The 17508-nt window shown below is 42.7% G+C and overlaps 1 protein-coding gene across 1 annotated transcript in view; it reads right to left on the bottom strand.

Moving 5' to 3' along the window:
• The window catches only part of LOC307110038 (phospholipid-transporting ATPase ABCA3-like), a gene marked incomplete at both ends in the record, with an annotated part of 237702 nt that overhangs the window by 130438 nt on the left and 89756 nt on the right, over positions 1-17508 (bottom strand). Inside the window, 1 exon segment of the mRNA XM_079789076.1 lies at positions 9513-9642. Coding sequence (XP_079645202.1) covers positions 9513-9642 — 130 coding nt within the window.

Here is a 17508-nt window from a genome sequence, read left to right as displayed (position 1 = left end):
TCACTCCCTCCCTCATTCACACTCTCTCTCTCATTGCCGTCCTGCTGGCTGCCATCTTGGCTCCTCCCAGATTTTCTCTTTCTTCTTTATTCAGTTGTGGGACATTGTATGTTCCTAGAAACTTATCCATTTCTTCCAGATTCTCTAATTTGTTGGCATATAGTTGTTTGTAATATTTTCTTATAATCCTTTGTATTTCTGTGGTCAGTTACTTCTCATTTTTCATTTATGATCTTATTTATTTGGGTCCTCCCTATTTTTTCTTCTTGAAGAGTCTGTCAAGAAGAAATGTTTGTCAATTTTGTTTATCTTTTCAAAGAACCATATCTTGGTTTCATTTACTTTTGTGTTGGTTTTATAGACTCTATTTTGTTTATTTCTGCACTGATATTTATCATTTATTTTCTTCTACTCACTTTAGGTGTTGTTTGTTGTTCTTCTTCTAGTTACTTTAGGTGTAAGGTTAGATTGTTTGAGGTTTTTCTTGTTTCTTGAGTTTTTCTTGTTTCTATAATGCTATAAATTTCCCTCCTAAGACTGCTTTCCTGGTGTCCCATAGATTTGGGCTTGTTGTGTTTTCATTTTCATTTGTCTCAAGGTATTTTTTGATTTCTTCCTTGACATCACTGTTAACCCATTCATTGTTTAGTAACATGTTATTTATTTATTTAATATATTCCTATTGATTTCAGAGAGTAAGGGAGAGAGATAGAGAGATAGAAACATCAATGATGAGAGGAAATCATTGATTGATTGCCTCCTACATGCCCCCAACTGGGGATTGAGCCTGCAACCCAGGCATGTGCACTTGACTGGAATTGAATCCTGGACCCTTCAGTCCACAGGCTGATGCTTTATCCACTGAGCCAAACCAGATAGGGCATAACATGTTATTTAACTTCCATGTGGTTTTCAGTGTGTTTTTTTTCTTGTGATTTCTAGTTTTCATTTGTCTCAAGGTATCTTTTGATTTCTTTTGATTTCATTTTCATTTGTCTCAAGGTATCTTTTGATTTCTTCCTTGACATCACTGTTAACCCACTCATTGTTTAGTAACATGTTATTTATTTATTTAATATATTCCTATTGATTTCAGAGAGTAAGGGAGAGAGATAGAGAGTTATGTTGATAGGGCAAGTGCTTGAAATGTTTCAATCTTCTTAAATTTATTGAGACTTGATTTGTGTGATAATATATGGTATTCTAGATATAGTTTCATGTGTCTTAAAAAGAATGTATATTCTGCAGCTTGTGGGTGAAATTCTCTGAAGATATCAATTAATTCTACCTGTAATAGTATGTCATTTAAGACTGCTGTTTCCCTGTGAATTTTCTGTCTGCAATATCTATCCATTGATTTAAATGGGTGTTGAAATCCCCAACTATGATTGTACTACTGTTGATCTCTTCCATATGTCCATGAAGCATAGCTTTAAATATTTGGGTACATAAGTATGTACAAGGGTTAAATTCTCTTCTTGGATTGATCCTTTGTTTTAAAGTCTATTTTGTCTGATATAAGTATTACTGCCCCAGCTTTTTCTTATTTCCATTTGTATGAAATAGCTTCATATAGAAGGCATATATAAGATTCTTGTTTTCTTATCCTTTCAGCTATGTATGCTTTGACTGGAGCATTTATCTTTAAAGTGGTTATTGCCATATTATTCTTTACTAGGGGCCCGGTGCATGAAGATTCATGCAAGAATGGGCCTTTCCCTCCCCTGGCTGCTGGCACTGCCTTCACTCTGGCAGGAACTGCCTTTCCGCTCCAATCCAGAGCTTCCTTTCCCCTCTGGCCCGGAACCACCTTTCGCCTTCCCACGCTACCCAGAGGCCCGGAGAGGCTGGGGTGGTGTGGAACACCTGCGTTGTCACCATGGCAACGATGCAAGCGTCCCGCCCCGCCCCGGCTGCTCAGTGCCCGCATATGCAAATTAACCCACCATCTTTGTTAGGTTAATATACATTCTCACTCCTGATTGGTTGGTGGACGTCGTGAAGGTATGGTCAATTAGCATGTTACTCTTTTATTATGTATAGATAACTATGTTCCTTTTGTTTGTTTTCTTTTTTCTTCTTAAAGAAGTCTCTTTAAAATTTATCACAGTGCTTACTTGGTGGTAATGAACTCCTTTAGGTTTTCTTGTCTGAAAATCTTTTTATTTTTTCTTTAATTATAAATGATACCCTTGCTGGCTAGATTAGTTGTTTTAAATCCTTGCTTTCCTTTACTTTGAATATTTTGTGTTAGTCCCCCGACCTTAAATTTTTCTGTTGAGAAATCAGCTGATGGTCTTACTGGAGTTCCCTTGTAGATAACTGACTTTCACTTTCTCTTTTTAAGATGTTCTTTGTCTTTAACTATAGCCATTTTTATTATGATGTATCTTGGTGTGGTCCTCTTTCAGTTCATATTGTTTGTGAGTTATTTGTCTACACTTCCTTGACTTGAATGCCTTTTTTATTCACCAGGTTAGAAAAGTTCTGTCATTAATTCTTCAAATAGTTTGTCAATTCATTGCTGTCTTCTCCTCCGGAACCCCTATTATGTGGACACTAGTGGCTTGGTGCATGAAATTCGTGCACATTAAAAGGGGGACCCAGAGTCAAGTCCCTGCCCACCCACATGTGCCTCAAAATCACGTTATACCCAGACCTGGCTGTCCCCCTGACCCCATTTGGCTAGATCCAGACCCGGCCAGTCCCACCCTTGTCAAGCCCCGATAGGCAGGGGGCATAGCCTCAGGTCCCCTGGCCCAGCGCCAGGATGGGGGGCATAGCCTGAGGTCCCCCGTCAAGCCCCACCAGGCAGGGGGGGGCCACAGCCTCAGGTCGCCCGTCAAGCCCCGCTGGGCAGGGGGCATGGCTTGAGTTCCCCCAACCCAGCACTGGGGGTGCACCTTGAGATCCCCCATCAAGCCCTGCTGGGTGGGGGGCATGGCCTGAGGTCCACTGTTAAGCCCCACCAGGCAGGGGGGTGCAGCCTCAGGTCCCCTGGCCTGATGCTGGGGCAGGGATTGCGGCCTGAGGTCCCCCAGCCTTGTGCCGGGGTGGGGGGCACGGCCTGAAGTCCCTTGTCAAGCCCCATCTGGTGGGGGGCGTGACCTGAGGTCCCCCAGCCTGGCACTGGGGCGGGGGGAGCAGCCTGAGGTCCCCTAGCTCAGCACCAGTACGGGAAGCACACCTTGAGGCCCCCCATCAAGACCCGCTGGGTGGGGGGTTGTGGCCTGAGGTCCCCCAGCCTGGTGCCAGGGCAGGGGGGCACTGCCTGAGGTCCCCAGTCAAGCCCTGCCAGGTTGGGGGCACGGCCTGAGGTCCCCTGTCAAGCCCCGCCAGGTGGGGGGCATGGCCTGAGGTCCCCCGGCCTGGTGCCAAGTCAGGAGGTGCAGCCTGAGGTCCCCCAGCCAGGGCGGGGTCATGGCCTGAGGTCCCCTGTCATGCCCCATGGGGGCAGGGGAGGGTGTAGCCTCAGGTACCTGCTAATTATTCATTAAGGCTCCTTAAGGGAACTTGGCCTCAGCTGTGGGTGCAGCCATCTTTGTGATGGAGTGATAGCCAATTAGCATATTCCCTAATTATTAGATAGGATTCTGTGAAGTTACTCATTATCCCAGAGGTCCCTTAAACTATCCTCCTTTTTAAAAATTCTGTTGAATTTTTGCTGCTCTGATTGGGAGTTTCCTGCTACCTTCTAAATTGCTGTTTTGATCCTCTGCTTAATCATCTGTTGATTCCCTCCAGTGTATTCTTTATTTCAGATATTGTTTTATTTCTGACTAGTTCTTTTTTATGGTTTCTACATCCATTTTGTTTTGTTTTGTTTTGTGTTTTTGTTTTGTTTTGTTAATCCTCACCTGAGGATTTTTTTCCCCATTGATTTTCAGAGAGAGTAAAAGGGAGGGGGGAAGAGAGAGAGAGAGATCAATGTGAGAGACACATTGACAGGTTGCCTCCTCCATGCACCCTGACTGGGAACAGGTAAAGAACCCAGAACCCAGGTACATGTCCTTGGCTGGGAATTGAACCCATGACCCTTTGGTGTATGGGCTAATACTCTAACCAGGGTTCTATGTCCTTTTTAAAAAAAAAACACGTTATTGTTCAGATTATTACAGTTGTTCCTCTTTTTCCCCCCATAGCTCCTCTCCACCCAGTTCCCACCTTACCCTCTGTCCTTACCCCCCACACCGCTGTCCTCATCCATAGGTGTACGATTTTTGTTCAGTCTCTTCCCACAACCCCGACACCCCTTTCCCCAAGAATTGTCAGTCCACTCCCTTTCTATGCCTCTGATTCTTTTATATTCACCAGTTTATTCTGTTCATCAGATTTTTTATTCACTTGACTTTTAGATTCACTTGTTGATAGATATAGATTTGTTGATCATAATTTTTACCTTTACCTTTTTCTTCTTCTTCCTCTTCTTAAAGAATACCTTTTAGCATTTCATATAATACTGGTTTGGTGGTGATGAACTCCTTTAGCTTTTTCTTATCTGTGAAGCTCTTTATCTGATCTTCAATTCTGAATGATAGCTTTGCTGGGTAGAGTAATCTTGGTTGTAGATTCTTGCTATTCATCACTTTGAATATTTCTTGCCACTCCCTTCTGGCCTGCAGTTTCTGTTGAGAAATCAGCTGATAGTCATATGGGTACTCCCTTGTAGGTAACTAACTGTTTTTTCTCTTGCTGCTTTTAATATTCTCTCTTTGTCTTTTGCTCTTGGCATTTTAATAATGAAGTGTCTTGGTGTGGTCCTCTTTGGATTCCTTTTTTGGGGGGTTCTCTGCGCTCCCTGGACTTGTAAGTCTATTTCTTTCTCCAGGTGGGGGAAGTTTTCAGTCATTACTTCTTCAAATAGGTTTTCAGTATCTTGCTTTCTCTCTTCTTCTGGCACTCCCATAATTCGGATGTTGGTACGCTTGAAGTTGTCCCAGAGGATCCTTACACTATCTTTATATTTTTGGATTCTTTTTTCTTTTCCAGTCGGGTGTTTTTTGCTTCTTTGTATTTCAAATCTTTGACTTGATTCTTACGATCCTCTAGTCTGCTGTTGGAGACCTGTATATTATTTTTTATTTCAGTCAGTGTATGCTTAATTTCTAGTTGGTCCTTTTTCATATCCTCGAGGGACTCACTAAATTTATCAGCCTTTTCTAGAAAATTCTTGAAAAACCTTGTAACTATGGTTTTGAACTCTATATCCAGTTGTTTGCTTTCCTCCATTTCTGTCATTTGTGACCTGTTTCTTTGTCTCCACATTTTGGCTGCTTCCCTGATAGAGTGGCTTTGTGTGCTAGGTGTCCTATAGGGCCCAGTGGCTCAGCCTCCCCAGTTACCTGAAGTGGACACTCTTGGTGCACCCCTTTGTGGACTGTGTGCACAGTCTTGTTGTAGTTAAGCCTTGATTGTTGTTGGTATCACTGGGAGGAATTGACCTCCAGGCCAATTGGCTATGAGGATCAGCTGTGTCTACGATGGGAGAACTTCTGTGCTGGAAACACCCTTATGAGGCAAGACTTGCTTCAGTGGTGCTTTGGTGCTCACTGAGTCTACTCCCTGAGTGTTTCCCTTATGGATCTGAGGATTTGTAATCTGGATGGTCCTACTCTGACCCCTGGGTACACTGGCTCTTGGATCTCCAAGGAGGTGCTAATTTAACTTCTGCCTGAGGCCAATACCAGCAGTAGCTATGGAGAGATCTGCAGATTCCTCTTGTTTGGGTTTCGGAGTAATACATCGTAAGTCTGTATTAGATGTATTACTTGTTTGGGTAATACATCGTAAGTCTGTATTAGATGTGACCAGATGAGGCCCAGCTGTGAAGCAATGCAAGCTGCTGTGGGGCCTTGGACTTTCTTTTGGATGTTCTGGGTCTCATTGACTCAGCTGCAGTTTGTTAGGTAAGTTTAGAATTCAAAGGACCAGTCCATTCATGTGCAAAAGCTCTGCTCTCAGCTTGGATGGGGCGGAGTCTCAGGGCAGAGCAAACAGCAATGGCTTCCTGTCAACCCTGCCCTAAGAGGCCCCTGGATCTCAGTGTCCTGAGGTAATAGCTGCAAGCACCTCTGTGAGAAAGCTGCCCTTGAGTTTCGCCTGCTGCCAGACAGTCCAGTTTCTCCCCATATGAGTCTGGGTCCCCAGAGTCTCACCCGGAACTGGAGTTCAGAGCAGTTGGGAGCTTGAGAAAGCCAGCTGGGTACGCAGTTGCCAGCCCTTTCCATGCGCGTGTCTTTGCACCTTTGCACTTCCATAGCTCCTGTGAGTCTCAGTGTGTGTTTCTCTTTCCTTCTAGTTGTAGAATTTCCACTCAGCCAGCCTTCCTATGGTTCTGGATGATGTCCATTTTGTCTTTTAGTTGTAGTTTAGAAATTGTTGTGTGAGGCAGCAGTTCAGGTGTTTACCCTATGCCACCATCTTGGTTTCTCTCTATGTCCTTTTTGATGATTACTATCTCTTTGGTGAAATTCTCTCTAAGTTCTAAGTTTCTTGAGGATCTTCATAGCCATTGCTTTGAACTCTGTATCAGCCGTTGTTTACCTCCATTTCATTTAGTTCTTTCTCTGGGGATTTCTCCAGTCCTTTCACTTGGGTTATGTTTCTTTGTCTCCCTATTTTTGCTGCCTCTCTGTATTCATTTGTGTATATCAAGTAAATCTGCTATGTCTCCTAGTTGGCATGGTAGCCTTATGTAGCAGGTGTCTTGTGGAGCTCAGTATTAAAGTCTTCCTGATCACCTGAGCTAGGTGCTCCAGGAGTGTCCCTTGTGTGGGTTATGTGAGCTCTCCTGTTGATTGCTTTTGGTCCTTCTGTGAGGTGGGGCTGACCCTCAGGCAGGTTGACTATGAGAATCAACCCCAACCATGGTGAACAAGCTGCTGTGCCAGGGCTAACAGCATGAAGCAGAATTGTCCCTAGCAGGATCTGGTGCATGCTGAGATCTCCTTTTTGTGATGTTGTGGAGATACATTGGTTGTGCTCTATGTGGTCTAAAGCATACCATCAGGTGTATTGGTTCTGGGGTATCTTGGCCATGATTCTGATGCAGTTCAATATTAGGCACTGCCTGTGACTGGCCCTCAATTATTAGTTGGGTACTATAAAGTGATCCATAGTTTTTGGCTGCCTCTGCAGTGCATGGCTATGCATGAGAGTAGCCAAGATGCACACCAAGGCTCACTTCTCCCAGCACCAATCCTGGGGGAAAGTTGGCAAAAGGCCCAAGGCACCAGCCTGCTGGTTACCTGTTAGGCTCCATCACTGAAGGAGCTTCTGGTGGTACATGAGTTGCATGAGGTAGTTTCTCAGTGAATCACCAGGTAGGGATGAATAGTGGTCATCAGACTGATACATATGTAAACTTGAAGCCAGTGCTTGGTCTGAGGCCAAGATTACAATAAGGCTACTCACCAACTGCTGGGTATCCATAGAACGTTGTGGTGGGGCAGGGTCTCAGAGATTCATCCGGGTGAGGCCAGCAGAGTTCATCAGGCCCTAACAGACCAAGATTTGTCCACATGGAGGGAGGGCTCTATACAGAAACAGTGGCACCAGTAGTGTGTGCAAAAGATAAATGGCCCCTGCTCTAGAGCCACACAACTCAGTCTGCTGCAATTTTGCTTGAACCTCCTTGAGAGTCTTCCATGAAAGTCTGCATCACAGGGCCAGGCTGGCAATAGCCATCAGACTTCTCTGAAGGGCATGAGCTCAGCCAGACATGGCCACCAGGAGTTGGGAGGGTGAGAATAGAAGATCTCCTCCCCAGGGGGGGCGGGGGGAGACACTAGTCAGGTATACATGAGAGAGTAAATGTACCTCACCCCAGAGCCACACAACTCAGTCTCTAATACATCGTAAGTCTGTCTAAACCTCCTCAAGAGGCCACTAGTAAAGTCTCCACTTCAGGGCATGAGCTTGGCAGGGCAACAGGGAATAGGAAAGGAGTTACTATTGTATTCTAACAGGCTAATGTCATATGGAGAGGAGTGCTTGTCCCAGGGAAAATGGTGTCAGTGGGTGGTGTGGGAAAGGGACTCAGAACAAAGACCCTGGTGGCTGTCCTTTCAGCTCTCTCCCTGGAGCCTCAACCCATTTTCTCTTTGTATGACCCCAGCCCATTCTGAGCTACACTCCCTCTACCAGAGCCCAGGGTGAGTGGCTACAAATGATATTTAGTTCACTGGCCTTTAAAAGGTTGCCTGGGTTTCAAGCAGACTCCCCTCTCTCTCCCTGAAAGACAGAATCCTTGCTGATTTTCACAGCCAGATTTTATGCGGTCTCCTCTTCCAGTTGTGGTGCTCTATGCTGAGGAGCTCTACATGGGGTTGAGACCCCACACTCTTCAGGGGTCACCTGAAGATATACCTCCTGATTCTCAACAGCTAAATGTGGCTGCAGGGCCAGCTCTTTTCATATCTCTGCCCTTCTTACAGTCTCAAAGTGGCTTCTTCTGTAAATCCTTGGTTATAAGACTTCTGTTCAGCTGATATTCAGTTAGATATACAGGTTGATTGTTCTATAATTTAGCTGTAATTCCAATTCATTGCTGTGAGGAGGTGAGTGCAATTTCCACCTGCTCCACTGCCATCTTGGATCCCTTACCTATGTTAATTTTTAGTAATTCTTTTTTCCTGTTGTTCAGACTGTATAACCTCTATTAGTCTATCTTCAAGTTCACTAACAATTGTCTCTCTGACAATTCTAATCTGCCAATGAGCTTCTTAATATATTTTTCACTTTGGTTATTGTGCTTTTAAACTCCAAAATCTCCACTTGGTTTTTAAAAATAATTTCTAGCCCTGGCCAACGTTTCTTAGTGGTTAGAGCACTGGCCTGTGAAACAAAGGATCATAGGTTCAACTCCTGGTCAAGGGCATGTACTTGGGTTGTGGGTTTTTCCCTTGGCTCTGGTCAGGGTGCGTGTAGTATGCGACCAATCAATGTGTCTCTCTCACATTGATGTTTTTCTCTCTCTCCCCCTCCCGCCCTTCCACTCTCTCTCTCAATGAAAAAAAATATCCTCGAGTAGGGATTAACAATAAAATAAAAATAATTTCAATTTTTCTATTATATTTTCTACTTAATGAGATTTTTTTCATACTTTCCATTATTTCTTTAATCAGTTTCCTTTAGTTTTTTTAAAATTATCTTTACTGTTGAAAGTTTTACATATATCCCCTTTTTTTTACCCCATTGACCCATCCCACCCCACTCCTGCCCACCCCAGCTTTCACCGCACTATTGTCTATGTCCATGTGTTACGCCTATATGCATATAAGTTATTTGTTTTTTTCACACGTTTATAATGGCTACTTTGATGTATTTGCAAAATCTGACACCTGGTATCTCTCACAAGTCATTTACAACTTAAAAAGACAGAGTGTTACTAAACAATTTTATGTATCACTGAAATGACTAAACTATTAATATCAAGTGGATTCATAAAAACGTGTAAGCTTAATCTACAGTGTCTACGTGAGGACACCCTCTGACCAGAGTTAAATACATACCTGAGAGAATAGATAGAGTAGTAGATTTTCCTGCCCCATTATGTCCTAGAAGAACAGTGATCTGTCCCTCATATAAATTCAAAGACAAGTCTTTTATAGCTATCTTGGTAGTGTTCTGCACTCGGAATTCCTGTGAAGGAAAAACCCAAAAATACTAATTTTATCTACACCAATCACTTTGGAAGAACAAGCACTTATGTGAATTATCTATAGAAGAAACAATACCACATAAACTCATGAAGCGGAAAAATCAAAATGTAAGAAGTAAAAACTGAAAAGGGAAAAAATGTGATAGCATAACAAAAGTTTTAGAATTTCACAATAAATCTATAAATACCCCTTGAGCAATCTCATCCATTCTTGCTTTGGTTCAATAATCATCTTGAAGTTGATAAGGTTATAATCTTTTTCAGTCAATGCCTTTGTCCTCCTCTTATAAAATATAGATAGGACAACTGAAAATATAGATAGGACAACTGAAAATATAGAGAGGACATCTAAAATTCAAGTGTCTTATGTGTAGACTTGCAGCACTTCTGTTTAATGCAAAAATATGGAAAGAGCATCATTCCCACTCTAGCAAGCAAGTACCTAGTAAGTAAGATTCAAAATCATAACTTTACTTGAACCCCTCAGAGAGGTGAGTTTATCAGGCATCTAGCTTTAAATTTAAGGAAACATGTCTTCAAGGAGACATGGTATATAAATATTTGCTTACCTGGAGCAGAAACAGTCACTATAAAAACTAGTGAGAAAATGTTAGTTAAATTTTTAATTATAATGAAGTGAAGACAGCTTAAGAAACAATATTTAATGGGAGAGTTGGTATTCAAGCACATTTCATTCAGACTTAAAGTATATATTCCTTCCAACACATGCCACTGATGGTGAATAAAGACAAACCATCTGTGTAACAAAAAGAAAATGCTATTTCTTTTTAAGCCCAAATGGCAGTGGTGTTTTCTACCTAGGTGTCCTCATTCTGCCTTGTCCCTAGACTTGAACACCATTGTCCCGTAACTGCTTATTTGAAACCTCTGCTTGGATGAACGTTTAAGTGTCTCTGTAGCTCTTAATTCCCCAAAGTTTCACAAACTTACCAAACAAATTTCAAATTCTCCCCCCAGTGTCTCCAGTATCCATAAATTGCTCCACTAACCACCAATTTGCTCAAGCCACAACTGACAGCCACTGTGATTTCCTCCTTTTCCCTCAATCGTACATCCCACTGAGCAGCAAGTTTTCTTCAGTTCTAACTCCAAAACATATTCTGAATCTGCATAATTTGTTCTCCACTACCACAAGCCTTCCCTGCTGCCATCATTTACCTATGCTCTTATAAAAGCCTCCAATCTGTTTACTTCCTTCCATTCATACTCCTCGCAGCTGCCAGTGTGGTCTTTTCAAAACATAAATCAGATCATGTCCCTCTACTTCATAAATTCCTATAGTTTTAATTATTGCCCAATATTTAAAAAATAGAATCCAAGTATTACCAAGTATCTTATAATTTTCCAAGTATAGGTCTTATACATCCTTTGTTAAATTACTGCTAGGTTGTTGTTTTTTAAGCAATTGCAAATGGGATTGTTTTCTTATTTTGCCTTTCTGATAGTTTATTATTGGTGTATAAAATGGAACTGATTTCTGGATATTTATATTATACCAGAAGCTCGATGCACAAAGATTCATGCAAGAATAGGCTTTCCTTCCCCTGGCTGCTGGCACACAGCGGGCTCGCTCCTGGCAGCCTGTGCAGTGGCGGCTGTGGTGGCAAGCCCTGAGCGCTCTGGCGCTGCTTCCTCCTCGCCCTCCTTCTCCAGAGAGTTCCTCTGTGCAGTGCTGGCTCTCCTGAGGAGGCACGGAGGGGAAGGGGTGGGGGGAGTGAGGCAGGCGGGGAGGACTGGAGAGTTGGGTGTGCTAGTGCATGTCACTTTCCCATTGTGAAAGTGGGATGCACCTGGCCCCCTTCCTCATCCTCTTCCTCCTTTGCCCTCCCTCCACGCCCATCGCCCCTCCCCTCTTGCTTTGGCAGATAGGGAGGAGGAAGATCTGATAATTTGGGTTACTGTGTAGGTGGCCTCTTTCATCTATTCAAAACAAAGCTGAGCCGCCTGTCCCCTGCTGCTACTGGCTGCCACCATTGCCCGCCCCTTGGCTGGCCCAGGGCTCCTGGGGTGCGCTAACTGTGCACCGAGCAAGCTCCCGAGTGCATCCCTTTAGTATCTCTTTTATGTCCATTGTTATATCTTTCTTTATTTTTGATTTTATTTATTTGAATCCTCTCTTTTTCCTTGGAGTGTGATTAATGGTTTGTTGATCTTGTTTATCTTTTTAAAGAAAGAGCTCAAGTTCCACTGACCTTTTGTATTGTATTTTTAGACTCTATTTTGTTTACCCCTGCTCTGATCTTTACTATTTCCTTCCTTCTACTCACTTTGGACTTTGTTTATTGTTCTTTTTCCAATTTATTTAGGTGTGAAGTTATATTGCTCATTTGAGATATTTCTTGTTTCTTGAGGTAGGCTTGTAATACTATGAATTTCCCTCTTAGGACTGCTTTTGCTGTGTCCCATAGATTTTGGGTTGTTGTGTTCCCATCTTCATTTGTTGCAAGGTATCTTATTTCTTCCTTGATCTTATTGCTAACCCATTAATTGTTTAGTAACATGCTATTTAGCCTCCATGTCTTTGTGTATTTTTCAGTTTTTTTCTTGTGATTGATTTCTCGTTTCATACTATATGGTCAGAGAATATGCCTGATGTGATTTCAATCTTCCAAAATTTATTGAAACTTGTTTTGTGTACTAACATTTGGTTTATCCTAAAAATATCTTCCATGTGCACTTTAAAAGGATGTATATTCTGCTGCTTTAGGGTGAAATTCTCTGAAGATATCAACTGAATCAATCTGATATAATATGTCATTTAAGGTCACTGTTTTCTTATTGACTTTCTTTCTGGAAGTTCTACTTATGTCAATGGGTCTTAAAATACCCTAGTATGACTATCACTGTCAATCTCTCCCTTTATGTTAATCAAAATTTGCTTTTTATATTCTGGTGCATAAATGTGTACAAAATTTATGTTCTCTTGTTGGATCGTTATGTAGTATCCTTCTTTTTTTCTTACTATAGCCTTTTAAAATCTATTTTGTCAGGTATAAGTATTGCTACCCCAGCTTTTCCTCATTTCCATTTTCATGAAATATCTTCTTCCATACATTTAATTTTAGTCTGTATGTATCTTTAGTTCTGAGGTGGGTCATGGAGACAGCATGCATGTGGATCCTGTTTCTTATCCATTCAGCCACCCTATGTCTTTTTATTTGAGCATTTAAGTTACTTACATTTAAGGTGAACCTTGATAGCTATATATTTATTGTCATTTTATTTTTGAAATTATATTCCTCTGTTTTGTTTCTTCTTCTACTGCTAATAATAATAATAGTGCTAGTTAGTAAAGCAGGCCCTTGAAAATTTCTCATAATACAAGTTTGGTGGTAACAAACTCTTTTAGCTTTTTCTTGTCTGGGAAGCTTTTTTATTTTGTTTTGTTAATCCTCATCTGTGAACTTTTTTATCATTAATTTTTAGAGAGAGTGGAAGGGAGGGAGAGAGGGGAAGGAGAGAGAGAGAGAGAGAGAGAGAGAGAGAGAGAGAGAGAGAGAGAGAGAGACATCAATGTGAGAGAGACACATCAGTTGGTTGCCTCCTGCATGCACCCCAACCAGGACTGGGGATCAAACCTGCAACCCAGGTATGTGCCCTGACTGAGAATCAAACCCGCAAGCCTTCGGTGCATGGGCTGACACTCTATCCACTAAGCACACTGGCCAAGGCATGGGAAGCTTTTTATTTCCCCTTAAATATTAAATGATTGCCATGGTGGGCAAAGTAGTCTTGATTATAGGTCCTTGCTTTTCATCACTTTGAGTATTTTATGCCACTCCCTTCTGGCCTTCAAAGTTTCTGTTGAGATTTCAGCTGACAGTGTTATGGGAGCTCCCATATAGGCAACTAACTGTTTTTCTCTTGCTGCTTTTAAGAATCTCTCTTTGTCTTTAAACTTTGACATATTATGATGTGTGTTGGTTTGAGCCCCTTTGGGTTCATCTTGTATGGGACTCTCTGTGCTTCCTAGACTTATGTGTCTTTTTTTTTTTAATCACCAGGTTAGGGAAGTTTTTGGTTATTATTTCTTTAATCAAGTTCTGGATCTTTTGCTCTCTGTCTTCTCCAGATATCACTATAATGCAGATGTTATTAAGCTTCATATTATCCCAAAGGTCCCTTAAACTATCCCCATTCTGTTTAGTTATTTTTTTCTGCTCTGATAGAAGGTTTTATTTCCTATCTTGTCTTCCATATCACTGAGTAGATTATCTGCTTCATTGAACCTACTCTTTATTCCTTAAAGTGTATTCTTGGTGTCATATATTGTATTCTTCATTTCTCTATGGTCCTTTTTTATGTTTTCTATGTCCTTGTTCATGCTGTTGTAGTTCTCACTAAGTTCCTTGAGCATCCTTGTGACCATTATTTTGGACTCTATATCTGATAAGCTGCTTGCCTCTATTTCATTTAGCTCTTTTTCTGGAGATTTTTCCTGTTCTTTCACTTTGGGTCCCCATTTTGCTGCCTCTTTGTGTTTGTTTCTATGTATTAGGTAGATCTGCTATGACTCCCAGTCTTTGTGGGGTGGCCTTATGTAGTAGGTGTCATGTGGGACCTAGTCACACATTATCCTTGTTCTCCTGAGCTGGGTGCTCTAGGAATGTCCTTTGTGTATGTTATGTGGGCCCTCCTTTTGTAATTCAGTCTTGCTTGCTATTGGCCCCTTGGTGCATGGGATTGACGCTCAGGCTGGCTGCCTATGAGGCTCAACCATGACTATAGCATGAGAGCTGTTGTGCAAGTGCTGACCACACGAAGCAGAATTCAACAGGTTTAGAGCCTGCTGAGATCTCCCTTTGAATATGCTGCTTGTGAAGTTGTTGAATCCTGTTCCAATGTTGTCTGAAGCTGGCTACTGGGTGTGTTGGTTCTGGGCCTCTTAGGAGGGACTGCAGGGCAGGTTAATGTCAGGCATGTGTGTGACTGGCCCTCAGCAGCCTGTTTGGAGCTACAAGCAATTCATAGTTTGTGGTTGCCTCTGCTGGGCTTGGGTGTATGTAGAAAGGACCAAGCTGCGCACCAAGGTTTTTTTCTAGCATTGGGCCAGAGGCAGGTCAGCAAATGTTCCAAGAGTTCCCACAATCCGTTTCCACCTGCCTTTGCCTGATGGCTACTTGTTAGGCCCAGTCACTGAAAAAGCCTCTGGTGGAGTAAGAAGGATCTCCTGTGAGGGGAAGGTCCTGGCCAGGCTTCAGGGAAGGTAGTGGGTGTGGTTCCTGCCCCAGAATCACATGAATGTGTCTGCACAAATTTTGCCCTGACCTCAGCCAGGTGGAGCCATTAGAAGTTAGGTGAGTGGGGCCTCTGAAGCCCAGAGATTGGGTTTGCTAGAACCCAGGAAGGTGGTTCAGTCAGATCTTCCATGAGGGGAAAGTGCCTGTCAAATTCACAAGAAAGTGGAGGGAATGAACCCTACCCCAAAGCCAGACAACTCAGGCACTGACACCCCCTGAGTCTGTCCAGACCTCTAACACCCTGGCCAATGCAGCTCACTCCTCAGTAGGGCCTGAATTCCCCAGGGTGGTGTGAGAGGGTGTCCAGAAGGTGAGGCAATTGCTTTTCCCAATGCTGATGCATCACAGAGGGGAGTGCTCCACCCAAGAAGGTTGGCATCTGCTGTATGGGGGTTGTCACCTCAGCTCCCTCCCCAGAGCCACAAACCCCAAACTCTCCTCAGGCAATTCTAGTCCACCCTTTCTCTGCTGGAGCCCAGGATGAATAGCTGTGAACAAAAATTTGTGTGTTGGCCATTTAAGAGGGTTCCTGTGTCTCTAAAGGACTCTTGTCTTCTGATGGTGGACAGAAACACTTTTGCTTTTCACAACTGATTATGTGGGCACCTCTTCCTGGTTCTGGGGAGTTGGGCTTATAGTTTAGAATCCACCTTCTCAGTGAGAACCTTCCTCCAGCTGAAATAACCCTCCAGAACCTCAGTTGCCACTCATGGGAGTGGGACCAGGCCTTTTCACATCTCCACCCTTCCTATCAGTCTCAATATGGCTTCTTTACTATAAATGCTTGGTTAAAAGTCTTCAGCTAGTCTTCAGTTGGTTATTCATGATGATTGTTCTTTAACTAGAGGTCTGATGCACAAAATTCGTGCAAAAGTAGGTCTTCCTTCCTCCAGCTGCCAGGACCGGCTTCCCTCTGGCACCCTGGACCTGGGCTTCCCTCACAGCCCTGGCTTCATCTGGAAGGTTGTCCCTAAGGACATCTGGAAGGATATCTGACCTAATTAACATATTATACTTTTATTATTATAGATTTAGTTGTAATTCCAGTTTGATCCTGGGAAGTAAGTATAGTTTCCACCTACTCCACCATGATCTTGAAATCCTCTCAGAATGGCCATTTCTGGACACATAGCATTACTTGGTGTCCCATGCTTCATCTCCACCAAGCCCAACAGCATACCAGGAACTGTTTTTGAAAGGTAGTTCTCAGCTTCAGATCAGCATTGTTAGTCTCCCACTGAAGCTTGCCATGAAATCAGCATATCCTCTCCCAGCATGACACCTCTAATGCCAGGGTCTTCTGGGTTGTGATGCCCAAGCAGCAGGGCTGCTTTTACTATAGCCTGGACCTGCTACAGCACCCATTCCTGCTCTGGACTCCACTCAGAAGTGGCAGCTTTTCACATCATTTAGTATAGGGAAAAGCAGTATCCCCATATACACAATATGCCTCCAAAACCTGAAGTGACCTACTAGGTATTATTCTTCCTTTTTCATGGTGAGAGGTGTAAACTACACTAAGTCCTCCTTTACTCTGGAAAGGATAACTGGCAGGTCCCAGACAACTAAACTCCTAAAATATTACTGATGTAATGAGCCCCCTGAATCTTTATAGGCTTTATCTGTCCCCTCCTAAGAATACATGTGTCTTACCAAGGCTTCCAACATACTAGTCATTTCTTGTTTATCTGGTCCAACTATCATATAGTGGACCACAGTGACACTCTGCAAGATGAATGGCAAGTCCAGGTCTGCTCAAATTATATTAGAACAGAGGGCCAAGGAATTTATAGCCCTAGACAAATCCTTGAGTACTGTTGTTGCTCATTTCAAATGAATACAAAAGTCTTTGATCCTCATTTCTGATGGTGATGGAAAAAAAGAAGTTGCCATATCAATGGCCCAATATCATGTTCTTGGGCTGTGTCTATCTCCTACCATAGATGAAAAGTACCACATCTGGCACAACAGCTGTAACCTAGTTTGTGGTATTTGTCATCCCCTAGGATCCATCTGGATAGATTTTTGCAAAAACTAAAGTGGTGAATTAAATGGAGGGAGATATAATGGGGTATTGCTCTTCATATCACTCTAATCTCTGCCTCTCCCCCTTCCGCCCCCCCCCCCCAGAATGTAATATTGATTTTGATTGTCAAAGGATTCCACTTGGTTATCCCCAGTATGACAGCTCTTCTTGAGGCCATGGGGTCAATGCATGGGTTAATATAACTACCAAATATGTCATTTCTAATTATACATTCAACTACTGTGAAAATGCCCACTAAGTGGGTCTATAGTCCCAGTGTACCCACTATATGCCAGACAAGGACCAGAATTCCATTAATTACCCAGCCTGCATATACTCCTGCTATAGTAAGAGGGCCATGATGATATTTTGATCTCTGAGTATGGTTACTCAAATAAATGGCTAAAGTCCCTTTGCAAAATGTGTGTAGTCATTATCATGTACATTTGCAATGATGTTGCAGAGTGTTTCACTTAGCAACCCAGCTCTTCTTCAGTCAACGGGTGTTGTTAGCTCTGAACACTGGAAACTGTGAAAGAGACCACTAATTTGCACTGGGC

This window comes from Cnephaeus nilssonii (genome assembly GCF_951640355.1).
Source record: "Cnephaeus nilssonii genome assembly, chromosome: 2".
NCBI classification, from domain to species: domain Eukaryota; kingdom Metazoa; phylum Chordata; class Mammalia; order Chiroptera; family Vespertilionidae; genus Cnephaeus; species Cnephaeus nilssonii.
This window is presented reverse-complemented; position numbering and strand designations above follow the sequence as displayed.